At 40.8% G+C, this 15387-nt stretch overlaps 1 protein-coding gene across 1 annotated transcript; it reads left to right on the top strand.

Annotated features, from left to right (window-relative positions):
• The first annotated feature begins 550 nt into the window (after positions 1-550).
• Positions 551-10728, top strand: LOC140732785 (uncharacterized). Its single transcript, XM_073055428.1, has 2 exons — positions 551-653; positions 7520-10728. Exons 1-2 carry the CDS (start codon positions 628-630, stop codon positions 9729-9731), a joined length of 2238 nt encoding a protein of 745 aa, XP_072911529.1. The 5' UTR covers positions 551-627; the 3' UTR covers positions 9732-10728.
• The last annotated feature ends 4659 nt before the right edge of the window (positions 10729-15387 follow it).

Below are 15387 nucleotides of genomic sequence, written 5' to 3'. Positions count from 1 at the left end.
ACACAGGTTTAATTTACAATGGCTCATTAACCTCCCAGCACATCTTTGAGATGTGAGAGATGGCACTGGAACCACAAATGAAATCTGCAGAGTGTCATGGATATTAACTTTCAGACCCCAAAGGGCTCCGTGCTAACACTGGGGTTTTTTTTGGCCCTGAAGCAGAACTGTCCAAGGTCAAAAAGAAGTTTGTTGTTCACTAAGATAAATTCATTTTTAGCACAGCAGCAGAAAATGTCCACTGGTCAAGTGTTTGTTGTTCATTAAGCCCAGCAGCAGAAATTGCCCAAGATTCAAGATGTTTGTTGTTTAATAAGTTAAATTTCTAACTGGTATTCTTTGCTCATACTCTTCTCTTCTAACCAGTTGGCTTTGGCTTAATCAAGAGAAACAATGGGTCCATGCTGACCTTGTTAAACTATGACCCAATCAAGAGAAACAAGAGTATCTACATTAGACTAATTAAATACACCATCTACCTAACCCGATAATGTTGTTGAAAAACATCACATGCCAATGATGACAATTGATAGAAAAACAGTATAAATATTAGAAGGCAGTCACAGTTGGGAGAATCGATAGAGTGAAGAAACAGGATTCATTCCTCTACCTTGGTTTTGGCAACGGATGACTTGTTCATCTGCAACTCTTTGGTATGTCTTTCTAGATTTTAAGAAATCTACCTGCATTTGGAAATCCTTTAAGTTATACATCTGTCTGGAATTATACCTCAGAAATTAATATGTTTCACTTAAAAATAAACTGTGTTTAATCTGCACTGTTAGCTGGAAGTGTCGTCTCCTTGGTGGGGGGGTGAGTGGGCACTGCTTGCAATAGTGATTACTAACAGCTAACCCCTTTCAGGAAGAGATTAAATAAGTGAAGTAAATGAGTCTGGTTGAAGTAAACTAGTGTAGATTGATACAGTGTAATCTCCCTAAAATGCAGGTTTTTGTAGATAGTTAAACCAGATGTGGCTTAGTTTTGATTAAGCTTATCACACACAAAATCATCACAACAGCTGCAGGGAGATGGCGCAAACTCCACAGAGAGAGAGTTGGGCAGGAATAAGCCTGCACACGTGGAGCTATGAGGCAACAGAACCAACTGCTGCACCAACAGGCCCCCCTTTAAAACTGGTCTCTCTGCTTAAAAGTCTGGAACTGAGCCACAAACTTAGAGAATTTACCTTGGAGGGTGTCTTCAGTTTCCTCCATTGTGGGGTCCAGGTTGTTCTGAAATAAAGAGTATACAGACATGACAATTCCAGCGGTGCAGAATCCACACTGGGAACTGTGGGCCTTTGCAATATGCTCCTGAGATTGAAACAAAAGCTGAGATTTAGTGTGGGAAGTTTGATCAGACATGGAACAAAAACTGGACTGTCACATAAAGCACGGATGAGGAGGTTTGAAAGCTTTGGATTCTGTAGTAAGAAGAATCACTAATTCCATAATGGTTAAAGGGAATTATGATGCAGCTAGAGTTTTACTGAGAGATCTGGGTTCCAGCAATCCCATCACTGTCAGTGTAAGCCTTTGATTTCACGTGTAAATTGAGTTCCAATGCAGCCAATAGAGCCACTGCATAACAGCCCCTGTGACCTACCTTCAATCCTGACCTTGTGAACTAACTGTGTGGACTTTACAGCCACACAGGGACCCCCCTAGGTGACAAATTACCACCCACATCTCCTTCACCAGAATATAAGGCACACTTTCTGCTATATCCTCCTATTTTAATCCTCCATGGTGCTCAGCACAGGCAGCTTTCCAGAAATTACTACCCTTGTGACTCGGCTTTCCAGCATTCTACCTAGCTCCCTTTTCTGACCCAATATTAACTACAACTTCTGGCTGCTCACCCCCCACCCTTAAGAATGATTGGACCCAATCTGAGACACCCCTGACCTTGGTACCAGCGAGGCAACATACCATCCACGAGTCTCACAATCTCCTATCTCTTTCTGTATTGCCATCACCATCTCGCTTCTCTTCTCCCTCCTTCGCTTCTGAGCCACAGAGCGAGACGCAGTGCCAGAGACCTGGTTGCTGCAGCATTCTCCCAGTAAGCCAACCCCCAGCAATATCCAAAGAGGTATAGCTGTTGTTGAAGGAACAGCCGCAGGGGTACTCTGTACCGTTTGCCTGCCCCCTTTCCCTTCCCTGACAGTCAACCAGTTACATACCCCCTCCTGATTTCCCCTCACTAGAAACAATTGCTCTTTATTTACCCTATTATCACCAACAACAAAATGTTTTAAACAATAAATAAAAGAATACACATTGAAATATTTAGAGTGCAGAGGGTGGCCATTCAGCCCAGCGTCTCTAAGGTGAGGAAGTTCAAATCACAATCTTGTTGTCCATGAAGGAATTAAGCTGTGGGAGAAATCTGGAAGCTAATTGGAAGGAGTTAAGGACAGACAAAGTAAACAAACCAAATGTCTTCATTCAACCAATCGGTGGAAGGAAAGGAGGTCACTATTTTGTGAAACTGCCCTGCAAACTCTGTCTTGTGAGCTGGTTTTGCTCAGGAATAGCTGTATGTCGGTGCTTTAATGCAGATAGAGTGAGGCTCCTGATAATCTGTTGAACTAGAAATCTTTCCCAAATAAGAGGCTATCTGTAAGATGTTCTCTGGGAAGTTAAAACATGCAGGTTTATGGATAGGGCAGCCTTCTCTGACCTGAGTAACTTGAGCCTAGCAACCGTCTGATTTATAACAGTGACATTAATTTCACTTTGTCACTTGTGACGAGGGCAATAAGAGTTTGGCTTGGAAAGCTAACACATGTTAGCCAATAGGGCAGAACATCCCATTCACTTCTTGTTTGGCCAATTGGCCTCTATTGCAGTGTTATCATTTTGAGAAGTTATCTGCATTGATATTTGTGTTGGGAAAAAGTGAAATCTTTAACTTTATTAAGAATTGTGTACTGAATTGCCTAACTTGGATCAGTAGATAGAATCATACAGTCATGGAAGAGTACAACACCAAAACAGGCCATTCAGCCCATCTAGTCATGCTGAAACCACTTCAACTGTACTCCCATCGATCTGTTCTGGGACCATAGACCTCCATTTCCCTACTATCCATGTACTTATCCAAACGTCACGTAAATATTGAAATCAAGCTCGCATGCACCACTTGTGCTGGCAGTTAAGTTCACACTCTCACGACCCTCTGAGTGAAGAAGTTTCTCTTCATGTTCCCCCTAATCTTTTCACTTTTCACCCTTAACCCATGACCGCTGGTTGTAGTCCCACCCAAACTCCGTGGAAAAAGGCTGCTTACGTTTACCCTATATATGCCCCTTATAATTTTGTATACATCTGTCGAATCTCCTCTCAATCTTCTACTTTCTAAGCCCTCACTTAATCAATGTTTCCTTTTAACTTAGGTCCTCCAGAGCCAGCAATATCCTTGTAAATTTTCTTTGAACCTTTTCAACCCTATTTACACCTTTCCTGTAGGTAGGTGACCAAAACTGCATACAATACTCCACATTAAGCCTCACCAATATCTTATACAACTTCAACATAACATCCCATCTCCTGTGCTCAATACATTGATTTTGAAGGCCGATGTGCCGAAAGATTTCTGTATGACCCTATCTACCTGTGACACCACTTTCAATGAATTATGGACCCGTATTCCCAAATTCCTTTGTTCTACTACACTCCACAGTGCCCTACCATCCACTGTGTAAGAGCTACCCTGGGTTCGTCCTACCGAAGTGTGACACCTCACACTTGTCTGCATGAAATTCCATCAGCTGTTTCTCAGCCCAATTTTCCAGCTGATGTAGAACCCTCTGCAAGCCATGTTAGCAGTCCTTGCTGTCCACTACACCCTCAATCTTGGTTTCATCTACAAATTTTCTGATCCCGTTAACCACATAATCATCCAGATCGTTGATATAGATACAAACAACAATGGACCCAGCATCAATCCCTGCGGCACACCACTAGTCACAGGCCTCCAGTCAGAGAGGTAACCAACTACTCCTATGCTCTGATACTCCCACAAAGCCAATGTCTAATCCAATTTACGACCCCATTGGCCAGCCTCCCATGCGGGACCTTGTCAAATACCTTTCTGAAGTTCATGTTGACAACAACCGCTGCCTTGCCTTCATCTTTCCTGGTAACTTCCTTGAAAAACTCTTTAAGAATTGGTTAAACATGGCCTAACATGCACAAAGCCATGCTGACTATCCCTAATCAGTCCATGTCTATCCAAATATTCATATATCCGGTCCCTTAGAATACCTTCCAATAACTTTCCCACTACTGTTGTCAGATTCACCAGCCTATAATCTCCTGGTTTATGTTTAGAGCTTTTCTTAAACAGCAGAACAACATTGGCTTGTCACCTGCCCTGTCTCATTTCCTAACAGCAGAGCAAGTATCACATACTCTCTCACTGGGACATTGATGTATTGATTGAGGAAATTTTCTTGAATACATTTGGCAAACTCTATCCCATCTAGTACTTTTATAGTATGGGAGTCCCAGTAAAGATTTGGAAAGTTAAAGTCACCCGCTGTAACACCTTTCTGTTTCTTGCAACAATCTGTGATCTCTACAAATTTGTTCCACTAAATCCCTTGGACTATTGGGTGGTCTGCAACATAGCCCCATCATAAAGCCTCACTAGACGAGTTTTCCAGTCTGCCCTGATGGAGCACTGCTCTGACATTTTCCCTGAGTAGTAACACCACTCCTCCTACTCTAATCCTCCTGCTCTGTTGTGTCTAAAACAGAAGCCTGGAATATTGAGCTGCCAGTGCTGCCCCTCCTGCAGCCACATCTCATTAATGGCTACAATATCATAATTCCACATGTTGATCCATGCCCTGAGCTCATCCACCTTTCCTACGATACTTCTTGCATTGAAATATACGCAGCTCAAGATACTAGTCGCACCATGCTCAACCTTTTGATTCCTGACTTTGTCTGAGTTCTTACCAACATTTGGTTTCACAAGCTCTCCACCAACAATTCCTGGTGTTATGTCAATAAATTTGGTGTTCCTTGGTCAGCTGAAAGAAAAGTAGAGGTCTGGGCCCTATGTTTCGAGTCAACCTACCTACCAGGTTAGGATATTAAAATGAGAAAAGACAAAGATGGACAAGAAGAACCCAGGGTGTTCGGGGGATTGGAGAGATTACATTTATAGTTCAATATAAAGAAAATTGCCCAACTATGAGGTGTGGCTAGGAAAGGCTGAGAATGGAAGATCAGCATCACTTGAGATGCATGGTGGAAAGAAATTAAGGAAATGAAATCAAAGAAATTACCAGTGATCGACTTGCCAATTGCTCCAGAACATACTCTGGGAAGAGATTTTATTAGGAAAGCAGGTTTTTGAACGTTGATCTGATTATTTGTACGTCTTGGCAGTTTAATATTGTGGGTTGTAAATCCACTAACTATTTTAATAGAGCATACTCTAATTCAGCTTTTGCTGGATGGCCATATCAAGGATGGGACAATCAGTCAAACTCGACTAGTCTGATCAACATTGCTATTACAAGTTTGTAATATTACTTAAAATGTTCCCTTGAAATTAGGAAAGGAAAATAAAGTTGTGTGACTGGCCCATTCGTTTTTCAGGATCTTTGTTGATGGAATGTCATCAGTTCTAGATGGGGAGAGCCTTTTAGGATGTGGTTTATGTGCAGCGGACAAGGAAGGAGTCGAGAATAGAAGTGCTGCAATCAAGTTATCTAAAAGAATGAGTGCACAAGTGGCACAACATGTTGCTATAAGTTTTGTTGTTATCAATCCTTCAGGAGCGAGTATACAGTCAGAAAGCATGCATGGTTGTAATAGCTTGACTGAATGTTTACCTTTAAAGGAAGCTAGAAGTTCTGTTTTAGCAAATGGTAAACTTTTACCATTGGCACCCTTGTTAAAGTATAATATTTAAGAACGCAAGAGGAAACATGGTGAAGGCTCACTCAAAAACATCTCCGGAAGAGAACCAGAAGGTGGATGAGTTAGCCAAACTAGGAATGGGATGCGGGGTGAAATACAATCCCGATACAGGGAGAGTGATGGCACAGTAAAGAGCATATCTATAGAGTTGGTCAAGGTACAGCAACGGGATCAGGAGTTAGCACAGGTGCAAAGAGGAGAGAATTTTGACGGATATGGTAAATATACAGGAATGGAATGGGATTGTAATAATAGTAAGTTTGTGGTGCCAGAAGGTGTACTGGTACCACGGATATTTTTAGGCATCAAGGACCAGATAGAGCGATGGAACAGCAGAAGCATCTGTGTTGGTGGCCAAAAAAGCAATGAGGTGTAGGAACTGTTTGATTTTTTCCCCAGTATAACCCAGATAACTCAGTTTAAAAAAAAGTTTTTAGACCCAATGCAGAGCCATGGGTTAGCTTGCAGATTGATTTTGTGGATCCTTTACCTCTATCTAGTGGAGGAATGAAAAATATCCTATCGATAGTGTCAACTTTCACCAAGTTGTTGGAGGATTTCCCAACTAGAAATAGCACTGCTAAAGATACAGTCAGCATTTTGTTTGAGAGCTTTTACCCACTGGATATTGCCAAGGAATCGAGAGTCACATCCTCACTTCGGATGCCTCACAGGGGATGTAAAATCTGATGAAACTCTCTGGAGTAAATCAGAGGTTCCACATCCCTTCATCGAACCCACCCCAGTGGGATCATTGAACAGATGAACAGAACAATTTTAGCCAAGATTCAGGAAGGTCACTGTCTTACCCTGAGTTCTTATGATGATCCATATCACTGAAGCTCCTTCTTCTGGATTTACCAGGAGAGAAATGAGAGGATGAGAATTTCTGGTCAGACTAGATTTATCAAACCTGAGTGTGATGGTCTTGTAAAGGACAGGTGTGTACGGCAATTAATTGACACAGTTAAGGAGCCCCATTATGTCACAGTGGGTAATATGGGACAGAAGAAGCAGCAGAGCAAGTGTTATTTTGATGTGTGAACAAAGACGTAGGGAGTTGAAATTAGGATAGGAGATTATTATCTCAATTTATCAACCAGGTCCTTAACCATCTCTGAGATATCATTGACAGAGCCAGCTGATTAATCTATCGAATCCAGACTGCTCCTAACGAGTTGGGTTGGTATCATATTAGCCAACGTGAACTCCTTAGAAAATCAATGTCCTGTAAAAGTTGACATCCATAAGGCACGTTATCAATGAGATGCTCTGGAGATGAAGATGCTCTCTGATTTATGTTTCTGGCAATTGACATTGATCTGAATGAAAGAGCTATTGCCTGTTCAGTGAGCTGGGCACCCACTTCCAGTTTGCACCAGAATTTTAAAGATAGTTCCCTTTAAACTCAACATCAAGAAGGGAAGGTTAAGGCAAGCAAACATTGCAAAGAGCCACGGGAAGATGGAAACAAATGGGAGACTGCACTCATCACCAGATCTTCTGGAAATAAAGCAGGAGATGGAAGAATTACTAGTTAAGTACAGAAACTGTTCTTGATGTTTCTCTTCCAGGTATTCGGAAATGATTGGAGTTGGAATACTACTGCTGAGTGGCTTCGTAGTGGTCAAAGGCTCTGCTGAAGGTTATATGTTATACAATAAAGTGTATTATTGGCCAATTATATATTCATCTGGACAGATGCAAAGTATGAAGATTAGGTTGGCAGCAGAGGAAGTATTCACAACATTCACTGAGAAGTCTATTTGGATTCCTTCCGATACCATGGTAATAATAGACTGTGTGGATGAGGAAGGTGAAATAGTGGTACAAATATATGAAGAACGGAGACAAACATTTGCAAAAGAAATGAGATCAAGGTCGGTTGATAATCGGGGTCAAGTTACAGTGATGTGGGGAAAAGATGGCAGTTCTAAGATAACAGTGGGAAGTCATGTTTTTTTGGGTCCTGCTTCAGGCAAAAAAGGCTTTATAACTCGAGTACAACTTCATTGTGAATGTGATGGTACTGTTGGTATGGACAGCAATCGGAGGAAAGATCATCGATTAGCATGTGCTCCAGGCAACTCAATCCCAGTTGCTCTGGAGCCCCAAGATTTTCCATATACACCTTACCCTTCGGTAGAGTCGACGACCATTGACACCACAACCATTGCAGTGACAACTGTTACTAGTCCTTTGTTGTGTGATGAGATTCAGACAGACACAAAGGGAGTAGGCCTTGTATTAGAAGAAACAGAAGAGCGAATTATTCTAGTGCCAGGGTATAGACACGTGCAAGTATTGTTCAACTTAACGTCGCTTCAGATTCCTAGTTGGTGCGGAATAAGTCTCCAGGAGCTTTTCCAACATTTATTAATTGAACAGTTTACCCACTCAGAATTTAAAACAGGAAAGAGGCAAAGACGGGGGCTTATTGAATTTATGGGATTGGGATACACTGCTGGAGTTTCCACAGTAAATACGCTGGATATTGCGGAGGTAAGCTCTCAGTTAAATTCTCTAAGGCAAAAGATGAAAGAAATAGTAAATCGGGATTTTCAGGATATGGGAGGGGTTAGCACATTAGGTAAGCAACAAGCAAATGTAGTTTCGGAAATGCTCCATATTTTACAGCCATTAGGAGATATGACAAACCGAATTATTGACAGAGTTAACAATGAAACTACTCAACACACTAAGGATGCTGTTTGTACAACATATACCTCGTGGTTACTTTCTGTAATTGGGCTTAATATGGTACAATTAGAGAACCATAGGGTTCCCGATTGGATTTCAGATGAACAGTTAAAAGAATGGGTTGGTACTAACACACCAGCGTGTCACATTAGAGAATTCACTTTTACAAATCATCTCCTTGGAAATTGTAGGAATGGATCTGGACCACTCTATGTTGGAGCAGTTCTTCACATTCCTTACCATAGTGATAACCAAACATACCCACTGTACAAGGTTCATAATGTTGGGAAGTATCAAGACGGAGTTTGGATTTCACTTGCCAATCCACCCACTTATGCTATTAAGTGGCAAGGATCTGCAAAGGGTGTAAATTTGGCTTCCTGTCATCAAAAGGGGGAATATTGGGTCTGTCCAGAGGATTTGCTTAACAATGCGTTAACAGATTGTGGGTTTGTTTCTTATGATAATTGTTCTCTATCTATTTTACCTGTCAATAACAGGACATTCATAAAGTTTGCTTTGATGAATGATACTTACTACATTTCTACTTCAAGCACACATTACAAGAAAGGATCTTTAACGTGCAGTTTGTATAACCATAACGTAGCACTTTCCAGTGTTTTGAGGGACTTATTTTTAGCTGGACAAGTGTTGCCCAAACCTGTTGTAAAGCCACCTATTCACCTGGATATATATATCAATGATACTGCTGAGGGCTTACTTAGATATGTACCTACAGCTCTTCCACCCATCCCTCATTTTACTGCACAGTGGGATAGAGTAATTAACCATAATGAAGCCATTATTAAACAGTGGGATGAATTGTCCAAGACTATTAAAGATCATGCAGATTTAGCTAATGATATTTTACAGGATCCACCATTTTGGAGTAAGGTTTGGAACTGGGGTCGGAACATTAATGTACATCCTTGGATACGTATTATTTCACATGTTGTTATTGTTCTGCTTCTCGTTCTAATGATCATCCAGTGTATTTTCCTAAGTGTTTTCCGCAGGCAGCTGAAACAACTTAAGAGTTTGCGTGCTAAATTGCATTCCAATTCTCTTTCCAGCAATGTTGTCTGACTTTACACCATAGTGTTGTCTTACTTTGAGTACTATGTACCTATACATCATTATATATGCCGACATACAATATGAAATTAGATGTGTTTCATCATGTTTCTTTTATATGCTTTTGTACTGATATTATTTTAAATATGCCAGTATTTTCATAGACTCCACAAAAAGTAATATGATATTTTGTTAGTATCTTTATTGGTATTATTTGTTGTCATCATGAATGCTAGTGTTCCTTTTGTCCTGTACTCACTCAGATATATAAACTAAAATTGGGGAGATGTTTTGTCATGAAAGAATTAAAACATGGAAGAAAACTGGAAGCTAACTGGAATGAGTCAAGGACAGTGGAAGTAGACAAACCAGATATCTTCGTTCTTGCCATATGGTTGATGGAATGAAAGTCGCCATTTTGTGAAACTGCTCTTCAACCTCCATTCTGTGAGCTGTCTTGTGAACCGGTGTTGCTCAGGAATAGCTGTATCAAGGTGCTTTCATGTGAACACAATGAGACTCCTGATAATCTGTTGAACTGGAGATCATTTCCAAATAAAATGTGATGTGTGAGCTGTTCTTTGATAAATCAGAACATGCTGATTTATCAATGGGGCAGCCTGTGCCTAGCAATTGGTTGATCTGTTCTGATTCAGAGCAAAGAGACATTCATTACAAAATGTTACCTGCGTGAAGGACAATAAATTGATGCTAGCTTGGACCAGAACCAATGAGATCGAAACACAACATTTGAACCATTAAGGAAAGAGAATAAGAATCAGCGGCTTTGAAAGCAAAAGAGCAAGAGTTCTGGAGACTAATTATCTCAAGGAAGACACCATGCCAGGAGCTGGGAGAAGGAATGTCAACTGTTTGACCAACACAAGATTCCCAATTTCAGTGTTATAGAATGGAGAAGTGGTCTGAGGGAGTACTGGTACAGAGGAAGAGTAGAATTCATGTTTTAAATTGTTGGCCTGGTGTCAACATAGTTACATAGATATTTGTGTACAGATAATAAAGTGCAAGCTTTGAATTAATTAAGAGTTGTGCAGTGAATTGCCTAACCTACATCAATTAATGAAAATTAATTTTCTCGGCATCTCCAGCTCCTCAACATGCAACTATGGATTCATTACAGCAGAGGAAATGGTTACTTTGCCCAAGTCCAGGAACAGTCCAGTTGGTCCAGTATTTCCCTGTCATCTTACAAGATTTTTTCTTGTCTAATTCCACTTTGAGCAATAGGTTGAGTGTCAAAGCACTCAATGCAAGAATATTGTCCCCCTCATGGCATCAATGTTTCCCTTGTCAAACGTTTTACTGTCAACCTCTTGATCTTGACTTCCTCACCAATGGGAATTCTTTCTTCCCCTCATCTGGACACTTGAGCTTGTGACTTCCCACACATCACCTCTCAGATTTCCCTGGTCCAAGTACAACCCTATCATCTCCCAGTCTCGCCACCTACTGAGGTCCCTCACTCTCAAGGGTGTTCTACTGTTTCGTTTCTAGATCTCCAAGGACTTCTCAACCTTTATCATCATCCTGAAAACACCAGACAAATCCAAATCAGTATGTTGTCGAGGTTTGGTAAAAGGCTTGTCTTCTACAACCCCACTTATGAGACACAAATGTTTGTTTAAATGCCCTGTCACCTTTGTGTGTGCCTATACCCAGGTCTCTTGGACCCTGCTCTGTCTAGGAAATCCTACCGTGTATATCACAGTGCCACATTGTATACTTCCATCCCTCATTGACTGCAGAAGGTAGTTCTGACAGCTCAGGACAGATTCCTTCTCTAACAGTTGACTCTACTCTTCTAAATTGACCAATTAGTTGTCTCTTGATGTTGTCAGTATTTCCATGGTTATTCATCCTCTTAAATTTGATCTTGTAATTGTGTTTTCCAAGAAACGGAGCCCATCTCTGCATTTGTGCTGTTGGTGTTAATGAAACACTATTCTGCAAATTAAGAATGGACACCAGTGGTTGATGATCAGTAATGAGGGTAAACTCTCTCCCATAGAAGTACTGGTTAACATATTTCACACCCCAAACCAGACTCAAAGCCTCTCTGTCTATCTGTGCATAATTTTTCTTTGCAGCAGTTAGGGACCATGATGTAAAGGCTATGGGGGTGTCCACTTCTATCACTCATAACATGTGACATTGTTGGACCAATACCATAAGGTGAGGTGCCACAGGGAAACTTCATTGGATAACCTGCATCATAATGTTTGAGTACAGTGCCTGATGTCACCATTTCATTTGTCGTTTGCAAAGACATCTCACACCTCTTTGTCCATTGCCATTTCTTCCAAATCGATAGTAATGAATTCAGGGGTAGAGCCCCCAGCTGGGTTTGGCAGAAACCTGTTATAGTAATTGACAAATCCTAAAAAGGACCTTAACTATGATATGTCCTTTGGCCTTGGAACATCCACCAAACACCTGAACTGTCTCAGCATACTTGTGAGTCAATGGTGTGATCACTGTAAATGATTTTTATCTTAAAGAATTCACATTTGTTGCATTGTGCTCTGAGCTAAATCTTCTATTTTTTATTTTTTAAAACACAGTCATGATATTTTGGAGATTTTCCTTGTCATCCTCACCAATAACGATAATGTCATCCAAGTAACAGAGTGCCTGGGCAGCTTTGCAGCACCTGGTCCATAACTTTCTATCAAAGTGCAGGTGCAGATGCTGCTCCAAAAAGTAAGCCTATTATAGTGAGAAAGCCATTTGTGGCTGATTATGATGAGGAGCACTTTGGACTCTTCTTCAATCTCCATCTGAAGGTAGACCTCAGCTAAGACCACTTTGCTGAAGTGTCTCTGCCCAGTAAAGGGTGCAAAAGTATCCTCTATCCTGGGCAGAGTGTATTAATTTACCCTCAGTACTTGTTTGTGGGTGACCTTAAAAATCACCACAGGTCCTGACAGACCCAGTCTTCATGGGTACTGGGACCACTGGAATTGTCCATGGGCTCCACTCAACCTTAAAACATTCCTGCAGCCTCCTTGCAATCCAGCTCACTGGCTACATTATCATGGATGGTATAAGGAACAAGAGGGGCTTTGTAAAACTTGGGTGCAGCATTTTCATTTAACACCATTTTACCATTGATATGTTTGAGTTTCCCAGTGCCATCCCTAACATGGCTGTGGCATCTTCTAGTACCTTTCTTAATTTGCTTTCAGTTGACTCTGTTGCAGGGGATGTGGCATGCAAATAGTGGATGGATCTCCAATCAAGCTGTAGTTGTCTCAGCCAATCATGACCTCACAATGCTGCTGCTCTTGTTTTTACCACATACAAGCCCAATGTGGCTTGTTGGTTGGTATTTCACTGTTACAAATATTATTCCAATAGGAATTATCGTTACTCCAGTATAGGTTCCTGGCTTGTTACCTGTAGGCTTCAGTTTAGTACCTATCTAAATGCTATTCAAACTCATTTTGTTGAATGACTGAAACAGCCGAGCCAGAGTCCAATTCCATATTAATGAATTTGTCATTCCCTACTGGTATAAGCCATATTGCTTGTTTATTGCTAGTTTTCACATTGTAAAGCTCAAGTCTACCCTGTCCTGTGACCCTCTCATCATTATCAGATTTTTCATCAATAGTATGCAGATTAGTGCTTTTTGAAACTACAACTTGACATTTTATCTTCTTCTCTACCCTGTGTGCTCCATTTACATTTTCCTGTCTGACATATTCTTTATATGTATCCTACGTTGTTGCATTTTCTGCACATTGCACCTTTAATCATTCATTAGTCTGGTATATGTGAGTATCTACCAGAATGGTAGAACAATTTGATGGCCATGCCAGTTTCTGTTCTGATGTTGCAATTTTGTTCATGCTCACATTCATTCCTGACTGCAACTCAATGGTATTTCTTTCAACTGTTCTTTGAAATTTCAGTTGTGCTTCATTTAGGAGCAACTCATGAATTAAGAGTCCAAAAACTAAATTGTATCTCAGTGCATCATTAAGCCTATCACTGAACTGACAACGTTCAGCCAACTTCAATTTAGCCACATACGCTAAAATGGACTCCCCTACCTTTTAATTCTGCTTATGAGACCCAAGTGTTTTCTGTTCAACAATGGTTTCAGTTACAATGTTCTTGAATTACTTTCATATCAGCAAAACTCATTTTGGCTGGCTTGGTTAGAGTAATTAAACCTCTTAGCAAACTGAATACTCTTCTGCCTAATCTCCTCAGCAAAAATAGCACTTGCTTCAAATTGGCTATTTCATATGCTTTAAAATACTTCTCAATTTGCTCAGTATACAAAATCCAGTTCTCTCTTGTGTAATCAAATGCATCCATCTTTCCAATGTAGCCAGTCATTTCTGTTCTTTTTTTAAATTTATGATTATTATCACCAAGTACTCAATCTTTATGAATTTGTCCATTTCCTGCCTTGCTGTGCTTCTGAAGCAAAAAAGCTGGTGTGTTTTTTTTTGCAACTCAAATGTCGCACTGTGCTTCATTGGGTAGGTAGTCATCTTGGTTAGTTTTTAAATCTTCCTCATTACCACTGCTCTGATCTGTAACTCCAAAGTATAAAACTTATTGAAAGAAAAACACAGAAGAGCTGGAGATAACATATCCTTAGTTTGTTTTTACTTTTAGCGAGGCACGCACTAGTGACATGATGAATGTCATTTGCATATTTTTACATGTAACCCATAATGATTTATGTAAACAAGAGAAAATGCTGAATTAAAAACATATTTACAATATTACTAAAATGCTGAATACACTACACCTCCCTCATCCCAAAGGTGTGCCAGTTGGTAGACTGAGTGTCTGCAGTAAATTGGCTATGGTGTACCGATGGATGGCAGGAGAATCAGATGGAGTTAATGGAATAGTATCGATAGGATGGTGTTGTAACTTGGCATGGAAGCAATGGGCTGAATGATCTATTTATTTATGTTCCCCTCAATGGAAACCACTCCCAATTCTACCCATGTAGCTTTAGATGCTATATCTTCCACACTATTTCATTGGTGGGGCCCTCATTTCATCCAATCCAAGTGAAACCATCCCTGTATAAGCACAGGTTCTATTCCCACCCTAATGGTTCCATCTGCCCATCATCCCTCTAACATCTGGTTCCACTTATCACTTCTCTTACTTATCAGTGTCCTGTATGTGGATGTGCCCTGTCTCCAATTGTCACTCTCCAACCTCTTTCACTACCTTTACCCTCCACTCCCACCTCCTGGTTCCTTGTTCACTTGTCTGTTTTTACCTATCACACCCCGCCTCTGTCTCACAACTTCATCCCACCTCCTCCACTCACACATCTCACCACTCCACCTACCACCATTGATAACCTCCCAGCACAAGTTGGAAATCCAGTTTAACATACACAAATTGCTGGAGGAACTCAGCAGGTCAGGTAGCACTTATGCAGAGGAATAGAGTTGACGAAGGGACTCAACCCAAAGTGTTGATTCCTTATTCCTCTCCATAGATACTGCTTGATCCATTGAGTTCCTCTAGCAGTTTGTGTGTGATAACCTACCAGCCACAGCCTCACAAACTCTCCCACTCTTGATGCAGTGTCTCAATGTAAAATGTCAACCATTCCTTTCCCTCCACAGATGCTGATTGACACACTGAGTTCCTCCAGAAGCTT

Source organism: Hemitrygon akajei, chromosome 9 (genome assembly GCF_048418815.1).
Source record: "Hemitrygon akajei chromosome 9, sHemAka1.3, whole genome shotgun sequence".
NCBI classification, from domain to species: Eukaryota; Metazoa; Chordata; class Chondrichthyes; order Myliobatiformes; family Dasyatidae; genus Hemitrygon; species Hemitrygon akajei.
This window is presented reverse-complemented; position numbering and strand designations above follow the sequence as displayed.